The sequence below is a fragment of the Oratosquilla oratoria genome, chromosome 7, assembly GCF_046742065.1.
Source record: "Oratosquilla oratoria isolate Oo_2021 chromosome 7, ASM4674206v1, whole genome shotgun sequence".
Taxonomy (NCBI): Eukaryota; Metazoa; Arthropoda; class Malacostraca; order Stomatopoda; family Squillidae; genus Oratosquilla; species Oratosquilla oratoria.
In genome coordinates this window covers 37,857,635-37,876,339 of record NC_134783.1, presented here as the reverse complement: position 1 = coordinate 37,876,339, position 18,705 = coordinate 37,857,635, and the positions used below count along the sequence as shown (strand labels likewise).

The window sequence follows — 18,705 nt, the reverse complement described above, 5'->3', positions numbered from 1 at the left end:
TTTTTAATTATAGGAGACAATTTCTGTTGTATTATCAGATTTATTAATTTTTCTTCTCATAGCATGAACACAAATACAGCATGGTGCAGTAGTGCTTGGTTTCTCATGAGAAGAACTTCATAGAAAGAAGAGGTGGCATTCTCAGCCCCTTGCTCCTCCAAGAACATACATATACTAACAGCTTTTCCCCACCTATAAGGGAGGTAGCCAAAAACAAAGGCATATAATCCTCTCCTACCCATTCCATCAGCACATACTGTACTCCCATTCACCCCCTCCCTCCCTCGTATCTTGGCTCCTCCTGGATGAGGGGTCATCCCTGCCCTGGGTCAGAAGCAATTCACCAAGACACAGCTCAACCACAGCAAGACTGCTAACATACAGCCAATACCCCATCTGGGGTATTGGCTGCATGTTACTGTGTGGTTAAAAGCTGCTCAGTAATATGCAGCTGTTACTTTAAGGTCTATTTGGGGTGCCCCTATGGACCAGAGCCACACATCATTTTGTCTGTAATAGAGGAAACCTCTGGAAACTCGTTTACTTTTTTCACTGAACCCTGTGGTCAGGGAGAAGACTACTGCCACCGAGTGTTCCCACTTGAGTTGTAAAAGTGACAAAAGAGGGGCATGGATAGGACTAGACATCATACTCTCTGTAGCCTCAAAGGGGACAATAAAAAAAAAAAAAAAAAAAAAAAAAAAAAAAAAAGCAAAGTACATAAAAAAATGTGTATTTATATATATCCATATTCATACATAGATATACCAAGGGCTTTTCCCTCTTACACCCATTTCATCCTGACATACTCCACTCTCATCCACCACCCCTCCCTCATTTCTTGGCTTGTCTTGGATGATAGGTCATCCCTGCTTCTCATCCACTACCCTGGGTCAGAAGCAATATAGCAAGACACAGCACATCCACAGCAAGGCCACTTCATTTAATCGGTGATCCCCCTCTCCATCCCCTCATGCAAAGAGAAGATGGGGAGAAATCCCTTTGGGATGCATCAAAATATCATTCACACATACTCCTTCACCCCCCATCCCCTACCCACTCCCTTCCCTGTGTCATAGCTTCATCCACACACAACCATTCTCCATTAACCCTTATTATTTTTTGTCTTCTCCCTTCCTTCCTCAACAGACATTCCCCTCTTTTCCAATGCCCCTTTACCCCATCCATCCATCCATCTCATCCTTGGTCACCCCCTCATGTTCACCCCCTCTACTTCGGGCTTCCACACCTCTTTTACTAATGATTCCTCACTCATTCTTTCAATGTGTTCAAACCATCCCAATACTCTTTCATCAACACTATCCCCCAACTCCCTTTCCACACCCGGTCTCCTCCTCACCTTATTTCTCACTATCCAGCCTAGTAACCCCTACCATATTTTTCAAGCATTTCATCTCAAACACATTTAAACCCCTTCTGTCTTCCTTGCAGTGTATCCTTGTATTGGCTGTAAAACTACACTTTAGAGATTTTTTCTAATTGTATTCAGAAACTTTATACCTCTTGTATTTCACGTTTTGTGATTAAAGGTTTAGTTGTGTTAGATCTAGTAGAGAAAACTTGATGTTTAATGTAGTATTATGTAGAGATGTGAAAGTTCTGTTGAATTACAATTATATATAATTTCCAGAGCGACGGCGGGTGACTGAGTCTTTGGAGACCAACCTGTATGTGGACAGCTGTAGACGGGACAGTCAAGCTAATGTTCTACAACTTTTTCCATCAACACCAGTGCTAAGTCAGACAGGAGGACCAGTAGTAGGTGGCTCTGTCTCAGCAAGCACCACGCCAAGAGTTCAGCGGGTCTACCGGGCTAGAGGAGCACCAGTCTCTGCTTCTGCCAGCCCTGTTATATCATCGCGTAATGCCTCTCTGTGGAATAGTTTGATGACAGGGGCAGGGAGGCAGCAAGGGGGGGTTCCAGTGAGTCATCGTGGGGGCCAGAGTACTTAATGGTTGATGTGTTCATCAAATCTAGGGGCTGTTTCAATCAGTTCCAATAATCAGGATATTCAAGGTCAACCATCTTAATGCTATATATGGGTATCAGTGCCAACTTCCCAATGTGTACATTCATAGACATCCTTGCACAACACACTTCAACCATAAACACACACGTGTATAATCACAAAATACAACTATATTTTGCCTTTTATTCAAGACATTATGAAATTTAACAGACCAGTGAAACTTGTTTCTGTTACCAACCCTGGCAGAAGTAAAGTTTTGGAGTTTTGTTCATGTGTGATGTCATTTGTATGGATTAATTATGTGCTGAAAAGTCATTAGAACATAGTTGTAGCCTTACAATTATATTGAAATATACCTTCTTGCTCTTGGAGAATTGAAACTCAGGCATAGATTCAAATGTATTTGTTCACATATATGGATTTTTTATCGTCTTTAAGATACTGGGACCAGTGAAAGGTACTTTCAAGATGGATTTCAGGGAAAACCATCTTGCCCATTTTCAAAACTCATCAACTTACTTACTTCCAGTTAGTAGTAGAGCCTTTGTTAGGAATGGAAATAGACATGCACTTGATCTTTGGATGAGGCCCAAAATCTCTTTCCATCAGCTTTGACAATTTTCCTCCCACTTGTTCACATAAAGAGACCTGGCACCTGGCCTCCTCCTCCTCCTCCTGTTAGCCAATGATATAGAAACAGACCCACACTAATACACAGCAAAGACAACGGTTCAAAGTTTCTTCACAGAGATCTGTGAGAGGGTCCAAGAATTGTTGCCTGCTATGTGGGGCTATGGGTTTTTAGTCAGCGAAATTAGGCAAAACATGTTGTTGTTATTATTATTAATTATAATAATGATAATACATAATACGTATACCAAAGGCTTTTTCCCCCTTACAAGAGAGGTAGCCAAAGTCAAAGGTATAATTACTCCCTCCCATTTCATCCTCACCCACTCCACTCCCATTCACCACCCCTCCCTCCCTTTTTTCTTGGTTCCTCCTGGATGATGGGTTATCCCTGGATCTTGCCCACAGCCCTGGGTCAGAAGCAGTGCAGCAGGACATCGCATATTCACAGCAAGGCAACCACTTTGTCTCTCTATTTCCATTCCTAACAAAGGCTCTACTACTTTCATTTAAACTCTTGACTGCCCTTAACAGCTTTCCTACAATCCCATGTATTTGCAAAACCACCCACAGTGCCTTCCTGTCTATCCTGTCATAAGCCTTTTCCAAATCCATAAAGGCCTAAAAAACATCCTTACCTTTTGCCAAAACCTTCTCACAAACCTGTCTTACCACAAAAATCTGATATATACATCCTCTACCTCTCGTAAACTCACACTGCTCCTCACCAATCATTCCTTGTGTTCTTTTCCTAATCCTTTAAGTTAAAACCCTCTCAAGCTTTTCCAACTACACTGAACAAACTGATCCCTCTAAAACTACTACAATCACATTTGTCCCCTTTTCTGTTGTTAGGTGAAACCATGCAGGCACTCCTCCAGTCCTCCAGCAATCACCCCTAACTTTGACACACATTAAACCTCACTAGCCAGTCCATTTTAACTGTACCTCCCTTTTTTAAGGCACTACATGGCATCCTTTCAACCCAGGTGTGTATGTCTTATAAGTATGGTAGGGGTTACTAGGTTATAGTGAGAAATGAAGAGGTGAGGAGGAGAGTGGAAGTGGAAAGGAGATGGCAGATAGAGCTGATGAAATATTATTGGGATGGTTTGGACACATGGAAAGAATGAATGATGAAAGATTGGAAAAAGAGGTGTGGAAGGCAGAGGTGGAAAAAGTGAACTTTAGGGGATGACCAAGGATGAGATGGAGGGATGGAGTGAAAGGAGCACTGAGCAAAAGGGGAATGTCTGTTGAGCAAGGAAGGGAAAATGCAGGAAATAGGGATAAGTGAAGAATGACTATATATGGATGATACTGTTATGCAAGGAAGGGAGGGATGGGGAGGTATGAAAGGCTTATGTGTGAATAATATTTTGATGCAGCCTGAAGGGATTTCTCTGTCTCATTTTTTATGTGAGGGGAAGGAGAGGGGGATTGCCAATTAAGTGAAGCAGTCTTCTTGTGGATGTACTGTCTTGCTGCATTGCAGATGCAGGGATGACCTGTCATCCATGAGGAGCTGAGATGGGAGGGGTGTAGGGGGTGGTAGAAGGGAATGAAATGGGTGGGAATAGGTGCATACCTTTGACATGGCTACCTCCCACATAAAGGGGAAAAAGCTCACAATATACACATGGGAGTGGGTGTGAGTCTTGACTGGCTACCTTCCTTATGAGGAGAAAGAAGCCCTTGTTATAGATAGTGTAATAATGAAACACTATCCATTGGAAGCAGCATTGATACACTAAAGTTTAAAATGTTTTTCACATTTTTAAGTAGAAAAACATAGTATAGGGCAAAGAATGAAGATACTGATTGTATTGATGGTATGAATTCATCAGCATTGGAGTGAATACTTGCTACTTAATAGTCCCAGCCCCAAACTGTCTATTTTATAAAGTAAAATGTACAGATGTTCCAAAATCCCCCCCCAAAAAAAAAATCTGAAATCTAAAACACTTCTACTTCTAAGCACTTTGGGTAGATTTTACTCCTGCATAATTGTATCAGATTCACAAAACATCCTACAAGCAACTTCCATCCTTTGGTCCACAAAATATAAACATGGGTCATCAAGTCCCCGCTTGTTTCAAATCCATAACCTTCGGCTGGGTGCCGTCTCATGTTGTCATCCCTGGCAACAAAAAGGTGGCATCCATCCTTTTTGACACCACCCCATTACCAGTAACATTTACCTGGCCCCCTAATTAGCAGTGTTAAACCTTAACATGTAGGAAAGATGCTGGGAACAACACCCAACAAACCATCCAAAAACAATCAACCCCCACATACACCCATGGCTGTCTTTATATAATCATAATCAATCTTATTGAAACTGCACTAATAAACCTAAGAACAGACATTCTTGACAGTAAACAAACTTTTGACCAATTAATATGAAGTTTTTCTCACAATACTAGAATGATTTACATAACACTGTAACAACTACCTACACTGTCACCTACCTGCACAAACGATAGTGACACAATCATAACAATTGTTGCCATGAATTTCACCAAATGGAAAACCTACAGCCCCACAGTGGTTGGCAATTGTCCCTTGGCCCTCCCATAGGTAATTGGGAAGAAATTTAAAACTGTTGCCCATGTTGTATTGGTGTGAGATTGTTTCCATGTCGCTAGATGAAAGTAGGAGAAGAAGAGCAGTCAATGATTGTCATCTGTCCATGTATGACAAGGTGTAAGAAAGACAATTGACGCTGATAGAGAGTATGGGGGTTGGTGGGTTTTGAAAATGGGTAGCTTTACTGTCCATTTTGCAGGACCACCACAAGCAGATACCCATCATTTGTCCCACAGGAATCCTAACCAAACTATCAACATGTTACCTTGACTAAATTAGACCAACATATGAGTTATAAGATAATGTATGGTGACATGAGAGTGTCCACAAGACTAAAAGCATTGGTGAAACAGTCCCAGACCATAACAAACTATGTAAACCAAACAAGATGAAGATATGAAGTGGAAAAGTTTGCAGGAATGATGTGGAAGAGATTGGCACATTCATATGAGTCATAGAATAGTATGAGAGATGCCTTTGCACATTTGTGGACTCAAATGGCTGATGTGCAAATATATATTTAAGGATAGACACACACAAAAGTCCTCCCATCTCTCTCCCTCCCTCTCCCTCTCTCTCTCTCTCTCTCCCTCTCCCTCTCCCTTTCTCCCACTCTCCCTCCCTCCCCCTTCTTTCTCTCTCTCCCTCCTCATCTTTCTATATCTCTCTCTCCCTCCCCCTCTTTCTATCTCTCTCTCTCTCTCTCTCTCTCTCTCATATCCTTACTTTCTTATACAGGTGTCTACCCATATTTTAAGTATTTATTTCTTTACATCAGTTTTATAGTCATTTACAAATTCATCCTTATTTTCATGTAAACATACATTGCTTACACAGATGCAGGTCTTTAATATCAGTGTATAAATTTCAAACACTAAATATAGAAGTGTCTTCATGCCTTGGGAGATGGTTGCACATTTGTTTGTTTGATACAATGGTATGCATTTATGAACTGCTGTTTATGATTGTACTCAGTTGCCCTCATACTAAATTTGAAATGCTCATGTGCCATTACTGGTACTCATCCCTTAAAGTAATTGTGTTTGTAGACCAGGTATTTTTGAATTAGTGCATCAATACCCTCATTGGTACAGAGACGAGGTCGGAATATCCAGAAGGGCCTTGGGAAAAGAAAAAAAAAAGTGCATAATAACGGCATACTATTAGAAAGTAGTTGAAGAAAGTTAGGGCAAACATTTGTACTTACATCTCCTTCAGTTAGATGCAAAAGTATAACAATTTCATTAGAAACCCACCAATCTCTGGATTTCATCATGTGTTCTTCCCTGTATACAGAACATGAAAGGAAATTAGAAAGGTATCAGGTCAACTTGAAGTTTAACTTGAGGAAGGGGGTATTTTGGGGCCAAATATGTTTAAGAACCACAATTGTAGACTGTTGGGCATTGTTGCTGACATGCCCATTTGGCCCACTAGCAACATGGCCATGATAAGAGCAGAATGTTAGTATTCTGTTGCAGGTTTCCCTTATATAGTTACATGACAATACTTTTGGTAGCTAAGTCATCACACAAGGAAGAAAGGTCTTGATATGTAAATCAGAAAGCCTGACAGATATGCACAGGGAATCAAGGTTATCTAGGTGAAGTGGGCAGGCTTGTCCATTTCCATAAACTGGGTGTCTGGAATTTTCTGGTCATATAGAATGATAGGAACTCAGGACAGGCACTTCCATGAAGTTGAGCTCACCCAAGGAAGCCTAAGAATTTTCCCATGTATGAACTGTGATGGCATCTGTCTCAAGTACGGTGTAAATATATGTAAAGTCTAATGCACGTGTACATAATTAATGTGTGACAGTGTGTGTGTGTGTGTGTGTACCAGTTGTATATTTAAATTTGAAAACCAAACCAGAACCCCAACTTTGTAGTATGCCAAGTTTATTGAGACCTGGGAGCAGTGATGGGTGCCTCCTTGCAAGTGATGATGGTCCTTCTCCTTTAAGGTGGACAATAGAGAGAATGATCTTGCTACTGTCCATTTTCAAAACCTGTCAAACCCCTCATCTCCAGCTGGAGGTGCAACACTAAGGGGCTGACATTCAGTCCCTGGACTGGGCCCAAGATCTCTCTTTATCATCCTCAGTGATTTCTTCCACCTTTTCACATACTGCTCCCCTCCCACTAATACTGTCAGCTAGTGACAAAAACCATCCCACTTTAATACAATAGTGACAACAATATAAAGTTTCTTCCCAGAGAGATCTGTGGGAAGGCTCAAAGACCATTGCCAGCCACTGTAGGACTATGGGTTTCCAATCATTGCAATTTAAAGCAGCAATTATAAGTTATTATTGATACCCAAATAAAAACACTTCGGCATATTTATTGTTTAGGCTCTGTGTTTGGTGGATCCAGGCGACATAGTACTTCAAGCTCATAAAAATTAAAAAAAAGAAACTTAAAAAAAAAGATAGAAAAAAAAAACAGTCCATATGCAGTGCTCAAAACATATTAGAATCTAAGTCTATCAATTTTATAAATTTAAGTCTAAACATGTATAGGATAGATGTCTGATTTGTATCAAGCAGGCATATCTACAACTGGAGTACAAATTGTAGGAGATGTACTCTGAACTTTTTTTTTTTTTTTTTTTTTTTTTTTTCCCTATCTTATTCTTTTCCCCAGTGCCATATGATTTTGGCAGCCAGGTTAGTCTCTAGTGATGTCATTCAAGAGGCTGTTGTGCACAGTGAATAAGTCAGAATACCCAGGGAATGGCAAAGTATTTATCATCTCCATTACTCTTGTAATATTTCATTTTATCATACTCATTCTCTCAACTATTCTTCCTCTATTCTGACTTCTGTGCCATGACAAGATATTAAGGGTTTCCTCTAAATAAGAGGAAATGTGTGTATTACCAGTAGTTTGTGTGAAAAGACTAAAGGATTCAGCAGCATGACTGCAACTCTTGAAAATTAATGAAGGTGAAACGGGAAATTATTATACAAGTCAGATTAAATGAAGTTCATGGGTGTCCCATAGAATAAAGCTGTTGTGATCCAACATAAGAAAGAAACACAAAAAAAAATCCAGTGGCACAAATACAGAAGCTTTTAGTAGAAGTGGAGAACTTTGTTCATTGTGAGGTGCAAAATGTCATCTAAAAGTGTCCCCCCACACACATTTTTTTCTTCTTCTTTTATATGATTATTATTATTTATATTATTATTATTATTCCACCTGAGATGTGTTGAATTGCAGGGCCATGGTTATAATTATTTGTATTCTACTGTACATGTATCTAAATTTAATGTGCAATTAGAAATGTATTTTTTGTGATTAAGTTCTTGTTCATATGGGGGACCCATCATGTCAGCAGCATTGATCATCTTTATCTTAGAACACTGCAGCAATGATTTTAGTAAAGTAATAGACCTAGTCACAAGTACCTCCAGGTTTCACAATTTATGATTAGCCTGTTATGTCTCAGAGCAAATGTCCGTCCATCCATTGCTGTACCTCAAAGCTAATATGCAGAACTTTTGGCAGCTGGTGTCAGCTCCTTTTTGCAAATTGTAAAAAATGTGCCTCTGACCTTGCCTCTCATCTTTATTTTTTGATTTATGGATACTGATTATGATTGGGTTTGTTACCCATTTAGCAATGAGGATTAGTTTCTAGGATTTTCTCTTATTTCCACTCTGTCACCCTATTTATTTTCTGGTTTCTGGTTGTGAGGGACCCAATTGAACTCCATGAATATGTCCAGTTTTAAGGTTGGACAACGGGAGGTTACTATAGAGCTTGGCATCCAAGTGGTGGATCCCATGTATGTGCTCAAGGAGTGAGGTTGAATCCTTCTCTGTTTATAGAATGGGATGATGAAGGTTCACTCTATTCCAGATGTATCAAGCATATAAACATTGCAGATTTGTACTCAGAGCTAATTTACTCCCCTTTATATTTCTAGCCAGCTGGAAGAGTGATCCAGGTAATTTTTATTGTTAATTTGCAGGAATCCAGATTATTATATCTGTGCATTTATATGTGTATTACACATATATTACATACACACACACACACACACACACACACACACACATATATATATATATATATATATATATATATATATATATATATATATATATATATATATATATATATTATGCTGTCACCACAGATTATTCTCATTGACAACCTTCTTTTCTGAGTTTTATATTTATCCTATTTTTCTCCAATCATTATGATATACCTTACTTCTTATGTCACTGTTTTCATTCTTTTTCTTCCCCCTCCTACTCCTCCTCCTCCTCCTCTTCTTCTTCCTTTTTTTCCTTCTCCTCATGTGGTATTCCCTGGGTTTAACTCATTCCTGAGAGTTGATCCCAAGAGTGAGGCAGTGATTGAAACCTATAGTATATTCACTCACAAGAAAGAGTGTGGGGAGGTGAGTAGGGGGAAGAGGAGAGGGTAAAGGGAACAGATGGATATATGTTAATAGAAGGGAAGGTGCTAAGTGGAACATGGGTAGTGTTTCATATTGTTGAATGTAAAAGAGGATAAAGACACTTTGATAGTAGCATTGAGAGATGCAAGGAGGATGACTATGATGGGAGGAGAATATTAACCCCTTTGTTACCGACCCGTCAACCTTACGTAAACAAACGTTTCAAACCGTCCCATGAATGGCTGGAGCCTTATGTTTGTAAACACAGATACTTGCCACCACGTGGGTAGAAATAACCCGGAAACCGAGGCCTTGAGAGCCCTCAATACACACAGTTTATAATTGTGACACGTGCATGTCACGGGGAGCATGCTTGGTTCCTGGCAGGTGCACTCAGCCGTGACACACAGGTGTCACAAAACACACATCCGGTACTCAAGGGGTTAAATATGATAAGAATGAAAATAATACAACCAAAACAAGAACAACATCAGGCAGGGAGCAACAGCCTCTCAAAATCAACTCCTTCTAATACATTAGTGTCTCACGATGACACCTCCTTATGAGTAGAACAAAGAACCTCCATCCACACCATCAACCCAGGAACAGTCTATAATGGTAACATCAGAGCAATTGTCCACTCTCCTTGTAGAGGGAAGTATTTTCCATTGCCAAGATCATCAAGAAATTTGTATCTGAATCAAGATTCCAACCCTGGCCCCACAAGTGGTATTGTATTCCTGAATGTGTTCAACCTTATCAGCTACCAACTCCATCCATACTAAGGCAAAGTGGACCCTTGGGCTGCTCAGTGTTCATAGCTGCTAAATTCATTCATGAAAATATACAATTACTTTGTCATTATATACAGAATCCTCCCATAACACATGGCCTTAAGGAAGTGTAACCCTAATGGTAGAACTAGAATCAAGAATCTGAAATAAAAAAAAAAGTCAAGGCCTAACCCTGGCAGACACCCAAGTCAGTTGTATTTTGTCAGAGATAGCCAGCACTTTTATATTTGGAGACAATATCACAAGAAGAAATTTAATATCTTTGGAGACAATATCACACAGAAGAAATTTAATTATAGATGTGGTAAAGCAGAACATACATGTCACCATGTTCCAAAAATATTGACTGCATGCAACAGTGTAGGAGGGGTCCACATTACATGTGACAATCCTAGAAAGTGTAGCAGAACTGTAAAAATTAGCCAGATCATACCAGGTTAAGGGTCAGCCAATTTGGATTTGTGTCTGTCTGTCTCTCCCTTCCTTCCTACATTCAGCACAGAAAATGAAATCTGAATTTTTTGCATTTCATCATTTTGGATTTCCAAATTTTCAGTATATTTCTAATTCTGTTTCCTATGGTAATTATTCAGAATTGGCAAAAATCATACTATACAAGGACTGGTCTGGTCTAATAAAAAGTGAATTCCTCCAAGGAGTGAGGGGAAGTAAAAATCTTATCAACTTATCTTAGGGGTGGGGTGACCTTTTATTGATCAGACATATCAAGGAATATCATGTATAAAACTTCATGAAATTTTGTTGGGAATTGTGGGACTAAATAGATTTTACTTTATAACCAAAAGGCCATTTCCTTTTATGACGGGAAATGGTTGAGAAGTATACGTCCACTCTGCACCCATCTCACATCTACCCAGTACCTAGTCAATGCCCCTCCCATTTCAGTATTTCATGGATGAAGGGTCAGCTTTGCCCCAATCACTGCTCAGGTCAAAGACATTGAAGTGAGACATGGCACTTCCACAGCAGGCCTGACAGCTGGAGTTTTTGTCCCCATCACTTCGTGATACAGTCAAGTTGCCAGATACACAATTAATTGGTTCTGAACATTGGCCACTGTATAGAAAACCAAGCCATACCAATGTATAAACCAATGGAGAAAATCATTTAGGTTTTGGGCTGTACATACATATCAAAGGATTTTTACCCTATACAAGGGAGGTAGCAAAAAAACAAATCCATAAAAACCACTCTCACCTGTTCCACCCCCGCACACTCCACTCCCATCCACCCACTTCCTTCCCTCTTATCTTGGCTCCTCCTGGATGACAGGTCATCCCTGCATCTTGCCCACTGCCCTGGGTCAGAAGCAGTGTCGCAAGACACAGCACATCCACAGCAAGGTTACTTCATTAAATCGGTGACTCCCTCTCTTCATAGCCTAAAGTAAATCTTTCACCCCACTTTCATGATTTTTCCCTGCAAGGCACAAACAGACAATTGATACATAATTCAGGGTGTGTATTGAACACAAACACTACAGTAATGAAAAAAAGATAGTAGCAAGGGCTTACATGATTCCAACACTGACAGCAGAATGGGTGAGTAGGATTAGGGACCAGCTACTGCTTAGAAGCTTAATTAAGGCAAGACTAGTGGTGCCTTATGCTGCTGTCAGGTATGTCTGCCATTCCTCCACAGCCTCCAGAAGGAATCTCTCGAAATTTGCCTCTGGTATCACTAAGTTGTCACTGTTTTCTGTGTGGGATGGACCAGGCTGTGGCTGGGGCAGTGGTTGTGAGTTTCAGGCTTCTTATGTGAATCAGTACTCCTGTTATTCTTTTCTGATATTTTGAGCAGCACAATAGGTGGTAAAGTAGACATAAAAAATTAATGGTAAAGTAGACATAAAAAATTGTCAAGTTGTCAGCTATCACACACCACTTGTAAACAAAGCAGGCTGAGGTTTGTGGGGTCAACCACCAGTACACCATACAGTATAGAACTTACCTGCAATTTTTTTAATTCATGGGCCTGGCACTGAGCCATGCCATAGAAAACCATATTGTACAAACCCACCCATCAGGCAACTTGACTGAATTAGATTCTGAAGGTAAAATATTTTACTTTTAAGATGTGGGTTTTTAAAGTTTTCACAAACTTTTAATTGTAAGTACAGGATATCATGACAAATGCCTCATTACTTTTTATATTTATGCATAATATAAGTATTTGAAAGGATATTTGTTCATATTAATCATATATCTTGATGTCCATACTAGTGTTTCTCAAAAAAAGATTCTGGGAGTGTGTGGAGAAATTTACATATGTGCAATTTTTTTACTTTCTTAGCGAAGTATAACCCAATTGTATTTTATAGTTCTGTTCAGTTTAGCTGCATTGTTTTTGACTTGAGCAGTGTGGCAGAAGATGGGGTTGACCCTTTATTCTCAACATACAAAAATGGGAGTGGCAGTAAAAACACACTTTGTCACCTTAAAGCATACCATTATTCCCCTACTCCTACCTCCACTGTATACCTCACCACCCAAACTTCTCTCAGCTTCTCTTGGTATTCTTCTCCTTTTTTTTCTCAATTTGCTGACTCTCAGCACCTCTCTACCTCTTATCCTTTTTCTCCTCCACGTTTCATTCATTCTCACTTTCCCTTCTACCAAAAAATTATCTGATACTCTCCAACTCTTTCCCCTGAAAACATAAATATCCAAGATTCTTCCTATCCTTCTTTTATATACCACTTCATATTCCAGTAATGCCTATCACCTCTCTGTCCACCACCCTTTCTTATGTATACTTATGCTTGGCTCTCATCTTAAACACTGTGTTTGCTATCTTTAACTTCCTTTCTAAACACTTCTCCAATATCATCTCTACTGTAAAATTCTTACCTGGCACCACAAACCTCCCAATTTCATCAGTTGGCTCATTCTATACTCTAGCATTGAGACCCCCAACACCATTACATTTATGCTCCTCCCAAAACTTTTGAAACACTGATAATCTTAGATTATGTAGAGGCTTATTTGAGAAATTTGAAAACTTTAATTCATAATGTAGTAAAGTATAGGTCAGGTGCTAGTGCTAGGAAAAGGACTGAAAATTTTATTGAAATTAAAAGGTGTAAAAAACCTGAAATTTTATTGGAAGATTTCTTCCAAGCAATTGTATCCCTCCTCCACTTCCTCCTCCTCTTCTTCTTCCTCCTCCTCTTTAGCGTACTTTCACTTAAGCCATCATTACTTAGTAAAGGTAGTGTGATTAGGTTTTTATTTGTTGGCATGTATTTATTCTTTTTGTAGTTTTCAAGTGTGATTATTTCAGTCAATCTATTGCCCCAGGTCTCTTACAGGAGACCCATGGCATGTCCAATTACCATTATTGTTATACAGGCTTTATGCAGTATTTTGAATTGGAATGTTTAATGAATGGTACTTCAGGATCTTAGACTAGATTGATACAAGTTACATTATTTCTTATGGGAATTTTTTATCTAGTACTCAATATAGATTTTTATTTGAACAACTTATGAAACCAGTAAGTTCAAATGTAGAAGTTTCACTGTATATTTGGGGAATACCTGACTTGCGCAACTTCCCACAACGGCCACTCATTCATCTGCCCCCTCACACTACACCAGATTTTGGGTGATAAAAACACCAATACCTCTATCATTCCTCCACACCTTCCCACAGAAAATAGGATTCCCAACCAAATTAACCACAATATAAAAACTGACACAATATGCAAGCACTCCCATAGCCAAAGAAAACTATGCCTCCATATGATCCCACTCTTGACTGACCATTCAACATGCAAAAAAATAAAAAATAATGGACAGCATTGGTAAACCAATGGCTGTAATAATGAACTAAATCATTCTTCCACTCTTCCTCCCCATCCCCTTTTTCCCTTTCTCCTTTTTCTTTTTCTTCTGTTCAGTACATCCTTTTTACCTGTTCCTCCTTGAGCTTCTGTTCCTCCCATTATGTTCTTAAAAACCCCATCCCTTGATGTCAACCAGTTTGAAGATCTTCAGTTACAGCAGATATGCCTTGAATGCTCCCACAAAATGAGGTTGCCAAATTGAAGACAAATCCAGTGGGCTGTTGATTTTTTCCCAATGTAGAATCTAAATAGAGACCATAGATTTGTTTAAGAATATATAGGTGGATATATGTGTGTGTGTGTTTGTGTGTGTGTATATATATATATATATATAAATATATATATATATATATATATATGTGTATGCATGTATGTATGTATACATATTGTATCATTTGAGTTGGAGCTTTATTTTTGTTATTTTTTACCATTGTTAGATTTTGCAAATGGAACTTTGTGAATATATTTATTGTAATTAGCTAAGGAAAAATAGTGAACATTTAAAGAATTGCATTGCTATTGAGAGTTATGTAAATAGTGTATGAATGAGAAAATAAAATATTTCGGTATATTCAGTAATTTTGCTTGTGTGTGCTCTAAACATTAAAAAAAAAATACTTCAGTACTCTGGTACACTGTATAGGTATTGTTTTCATTTAAATACAAAAGAAATGCCAAGAACACCCAAACATACCTAGACAAACTGGAACAGTGGCTGAGACAACACAGAATGGCAGCTTCCTGTGAAATCATCAGTAATATTGCTCACCTCAGACAACCATGAATCCAAGTACAGGTTATGATCAGTAAAGAAGCAGTTCATGAGAACCACACTCAACTATACCTTCACAGCATGGTTCCCTACAATCAAGGAAATGAAGGCACCTTACAAACCACATAAAACAAAGCATTAAGAATAATAACAAGGTATACTTAAAGCACCTCAATAGAACATCTACTGTATTGTCAGAAAATAAAATCCTCCCTAAAGAGCAGACAATGAAAATGATAGGTATACAGTTCTCTGCAGGAACCTTCAATCCTACCCATCTATCCCATAATACAAGCCCAACCACCTGAATGTAACAAAAATACACCTGCACCTTATTGCAATCTATAATCATATATCACATACACCTAGGAATACATCCATAAAAAAAAAAAACAATTGATCATAAAATAAAGATTCTAAAACTAATCCCAAAACTCCACCTTCAACCAATCTTCCCAGACATCACTCCAACCAAAATATCCTTCCCACAACAAGCAGGAACCACACTAGCATGACTGCATTCAGACCACCACCCAAGCTTTGAAACTATACCAGCACAGAATAGGCCTTGTTACAGAATCAAACTGTCCCAGATACAATCATCTAGCCTTACCCAGATAACAACACCATATCTCTTCCTTGGGTGACTTGTGGCTGTTGCTAGTTACTTGAGAGCCACAGGTCTCCTGCAAGAGAGATCTGGGGCAATGTTTTGATTGATTGATTATTATGGTACTAAAGGCCAGACATACTTTTAGAACAGGATCATTTGGTGAAGGCCCAATTGAGGTTGAGAATCACTCCACTGCATAACTGAAGTTGCTTTTTACCATAGTAGAATGTAAAGTCTAATGTAAATGTAAAGATCTGTCAAGCAAGGAAAGGTGGATGGGGCAGGGGATTTTGGGGAGTGGTTGTGCATTTACCTAGTTGTATTTTACGGGACGAGAGCTGCGCTTGTAGTGTGGATGATATTTTGGCACAGCCCAAAGGGATTTCTCCCCGTCTTCTTTATTTTTAACATGAGGGAGTCACTGATAAAGTGAAGCAGTCTTGATGTGGATGTGCTATGTCTTGCTCCATTGCTTCTGACCTGGGCAGTGGTCATGAGACTAGAATAATATGTCATCCTCAAGGAGCTAAGATGAGAGGTAAACAAGGGTGGTGGATGGGAGTGGGTGCATGTCTTTGACTTGGATACATCCTTTATGAAGGGGAAATAGCCCTTGTTATATAGAGATTAAGAATAGTATGTAAAGAATGTATCATAGTATTATATAGGTCTATAAACTAAGGCCTTTTTCCCCCCATACAAAGGAGGTAGCCAAGTCAAAAGGCAAGTACCCGTTCTACTCATCCACCTTTTCTTCCTTTTCATCTTGGCTCCTCATGGATGACAGGTCATCCTTGTATCCCATCCAATGCCCTGGGACAAAAGTCAATGCAGCAAGATGCAGCACATCCACAGCAAGGCCAATTCACTTAATTGGTGACCCCTCTGTCTCCTCATCCAGAATAAGAGAAGACGGAGAAATCTCTTCATACTGTGTCTAAAGATAATTCATACAGAACCGCTCCCTAACCTCCCCCATCCCCTCCCTTGCATCACAGTATCATCTGTACACAGCCATTCTCCACTCTCCCCTATCTCCTGCTTTCCCCCTTACTAAACAGATATTCCTCTCTTGCTCAAAGTCCCTGTCACCCCATCCATCCATCTCATCCTGGGTCATCCCCTCAAGTTTACTCCCTCTACCTTTGCCTTCCACACCTCTTTCATTAATCTTTCTTCACTCATTCTTTCCATGTAACCAAACCATCCCAATACTCCTTCATCAGCCCTATCTGCCATTTTCTTTTCCACCCAAGCTCTCATTGTTTCTCTATCCAACTTTGTAACCTCTACCATACTTCTCAGACATTTAATCTCAAACACATTTAAACTTTTCCTCTCTGCCTCTCTTGAATTCCATGTTTCTGCCCCCATACACTGCCATCAGCACAATTACCACTTCATATAACTCTTCTTTGTATCCATTCCCAAATGCCTATTTCTCGTGACACTTTTGAATACCCCAAAGCATTTACTTGCTTCTCTCAGTCTACAAATTACTTCCATCACCATTCCTCCATTTCGTGTCACATGCGCCCTCAAATACCTAAAGCTATCCACTTCCACCAGCCTCTCTCCTTTAAGGCTTACTCCAACTCGCTGCTATCCTCTCCTCTTATACATCTCATCACCTTTTACCCACATTTCTCTTAAACTTTTTCCAATTGCATGCCCTCCAAGCTCCATCACATTCTCTCACATCTACCTGTCCCCTGTGGTAGGGGGAAAAAAGAATACTGCCACCGAGTTTTCCCACTCAGGTTGTAAAGGCAGCTAAAACGGGACCGAGTGATGGGATTAGGCTCTCGTACCCTGAGGGGTTCCTATGAGAAGTCAAAATTTTATCATTATTATTACTATTTTATTTTATTACATATTTATTTTTTATTAAATGGGTAAATTTATATAAATCTGCAGCTACTTTGAACACTGGGTCACACAGTGGGAGTAAATTGGTTTAGTATGCCCTGTCATAAAACCAGAGGAGTGTTGTGGACACAGGGATGACTCTACATCTATGAGGGCTGAGAGGGAATGGTTTTTAATTTGTATCAAGTAGTAGTGCATTTTTTAGCTCAACCACCCGCCTATGTAATGGTGGAATGGCATTTGGTGCGTGTGTATGCAGTATATATACATATTACACACACACACTTATGTCGGACAGACGGCGAAGATTGACGTCCTGAAGAAAAAGTGAAATATTCGTGGATCTCAACGTAAAGGAAGTACCTATTGTATTTACAGGGAAGGGGATTGCTCGTGGTGTAGTGGGAAAGTGAGGAAAATGGAGAAGGGGAGGGATTACTGAAGGAAATGAGGAAGGAGAGGACTTAGTCCAGGCAGGCAGAAGCCATGTAAACAAGCGCGGGCCAGAGCAATTTAGTGACGATGAAGGGACTAACAAAAATGTAAAGATTAGAAACATAGATAAGAGCAGCACAATAGAAGGTGAGGATAATAATTTCCATGGATTTAATGAGGGGGGGGGCAGATACCAACCTCCCCCAACTGGCAAAACTGGAGGAAAAACTTGAACAAATGACCGAACATTGGGAGATTAGGTTCGGTAGAATGTCAAAAATTGCGGAAAGAGTTGAAAGATTGGAAGAACTAGAGAAGGCGAACAAAAACTTAACTGAAGAAATAGAAGAACTAAAAAGACAGTTAAGAGAAGTAAAAGAGGAGAATGAAGAATTAAAAAGGAACAATAAAGAAGCAATAGCAAAAGAGGCGCGGGTGGAAGAAGATACAGGAAAATAGTAAAGTTGCATTTACTGATATAATTAAACAGCAAATGAAAGAAACTGAAGACTCAGTTATCAAAGTGATGAGACAGAAGGAGAATATTGTAAGAGACTTAGCAGATAAAAAGAAATTATAATTATTTTAGGAATGGAAGAGAAAAATAACCCAGATAGAACCACAAGAATCAAGGAGGAAAATGAAAAAGTAAGCAGATTTCTAGAATTGGTTTAGGAAGATGAACCTGAAATAATGAAACAAATTGAAGAGAAGTTTAGACTCGGAAAG

General features: G+C 39.3%; 1 protein-coding gene across 1 annotated transcript in view; it reads left to right on the top strand.

The window, feature by feature from the left end:
- The window catches only part of wgn (Tumor necrosis factor receptor superfamily member wengen), a 54,152-nt gene extending 39,919 nt beyond the window's left edge, over nt 1-14,233 (top strand). The window contains exon 4 of the mRNA XM_076188000.1: nt 1,652-14,233. Coding sequence (XP_076044115.1) covers nt 1,652-1,974 — 323 coding nt within the window. The 3' untranslated portion in view covers nt 1,975-14,233. The remainder of the gene's footprint in view (nt 1-1,651) is intronic.
- Nucleotides 14,234-18,705: the final 4,472 nt, after the last annotated feature.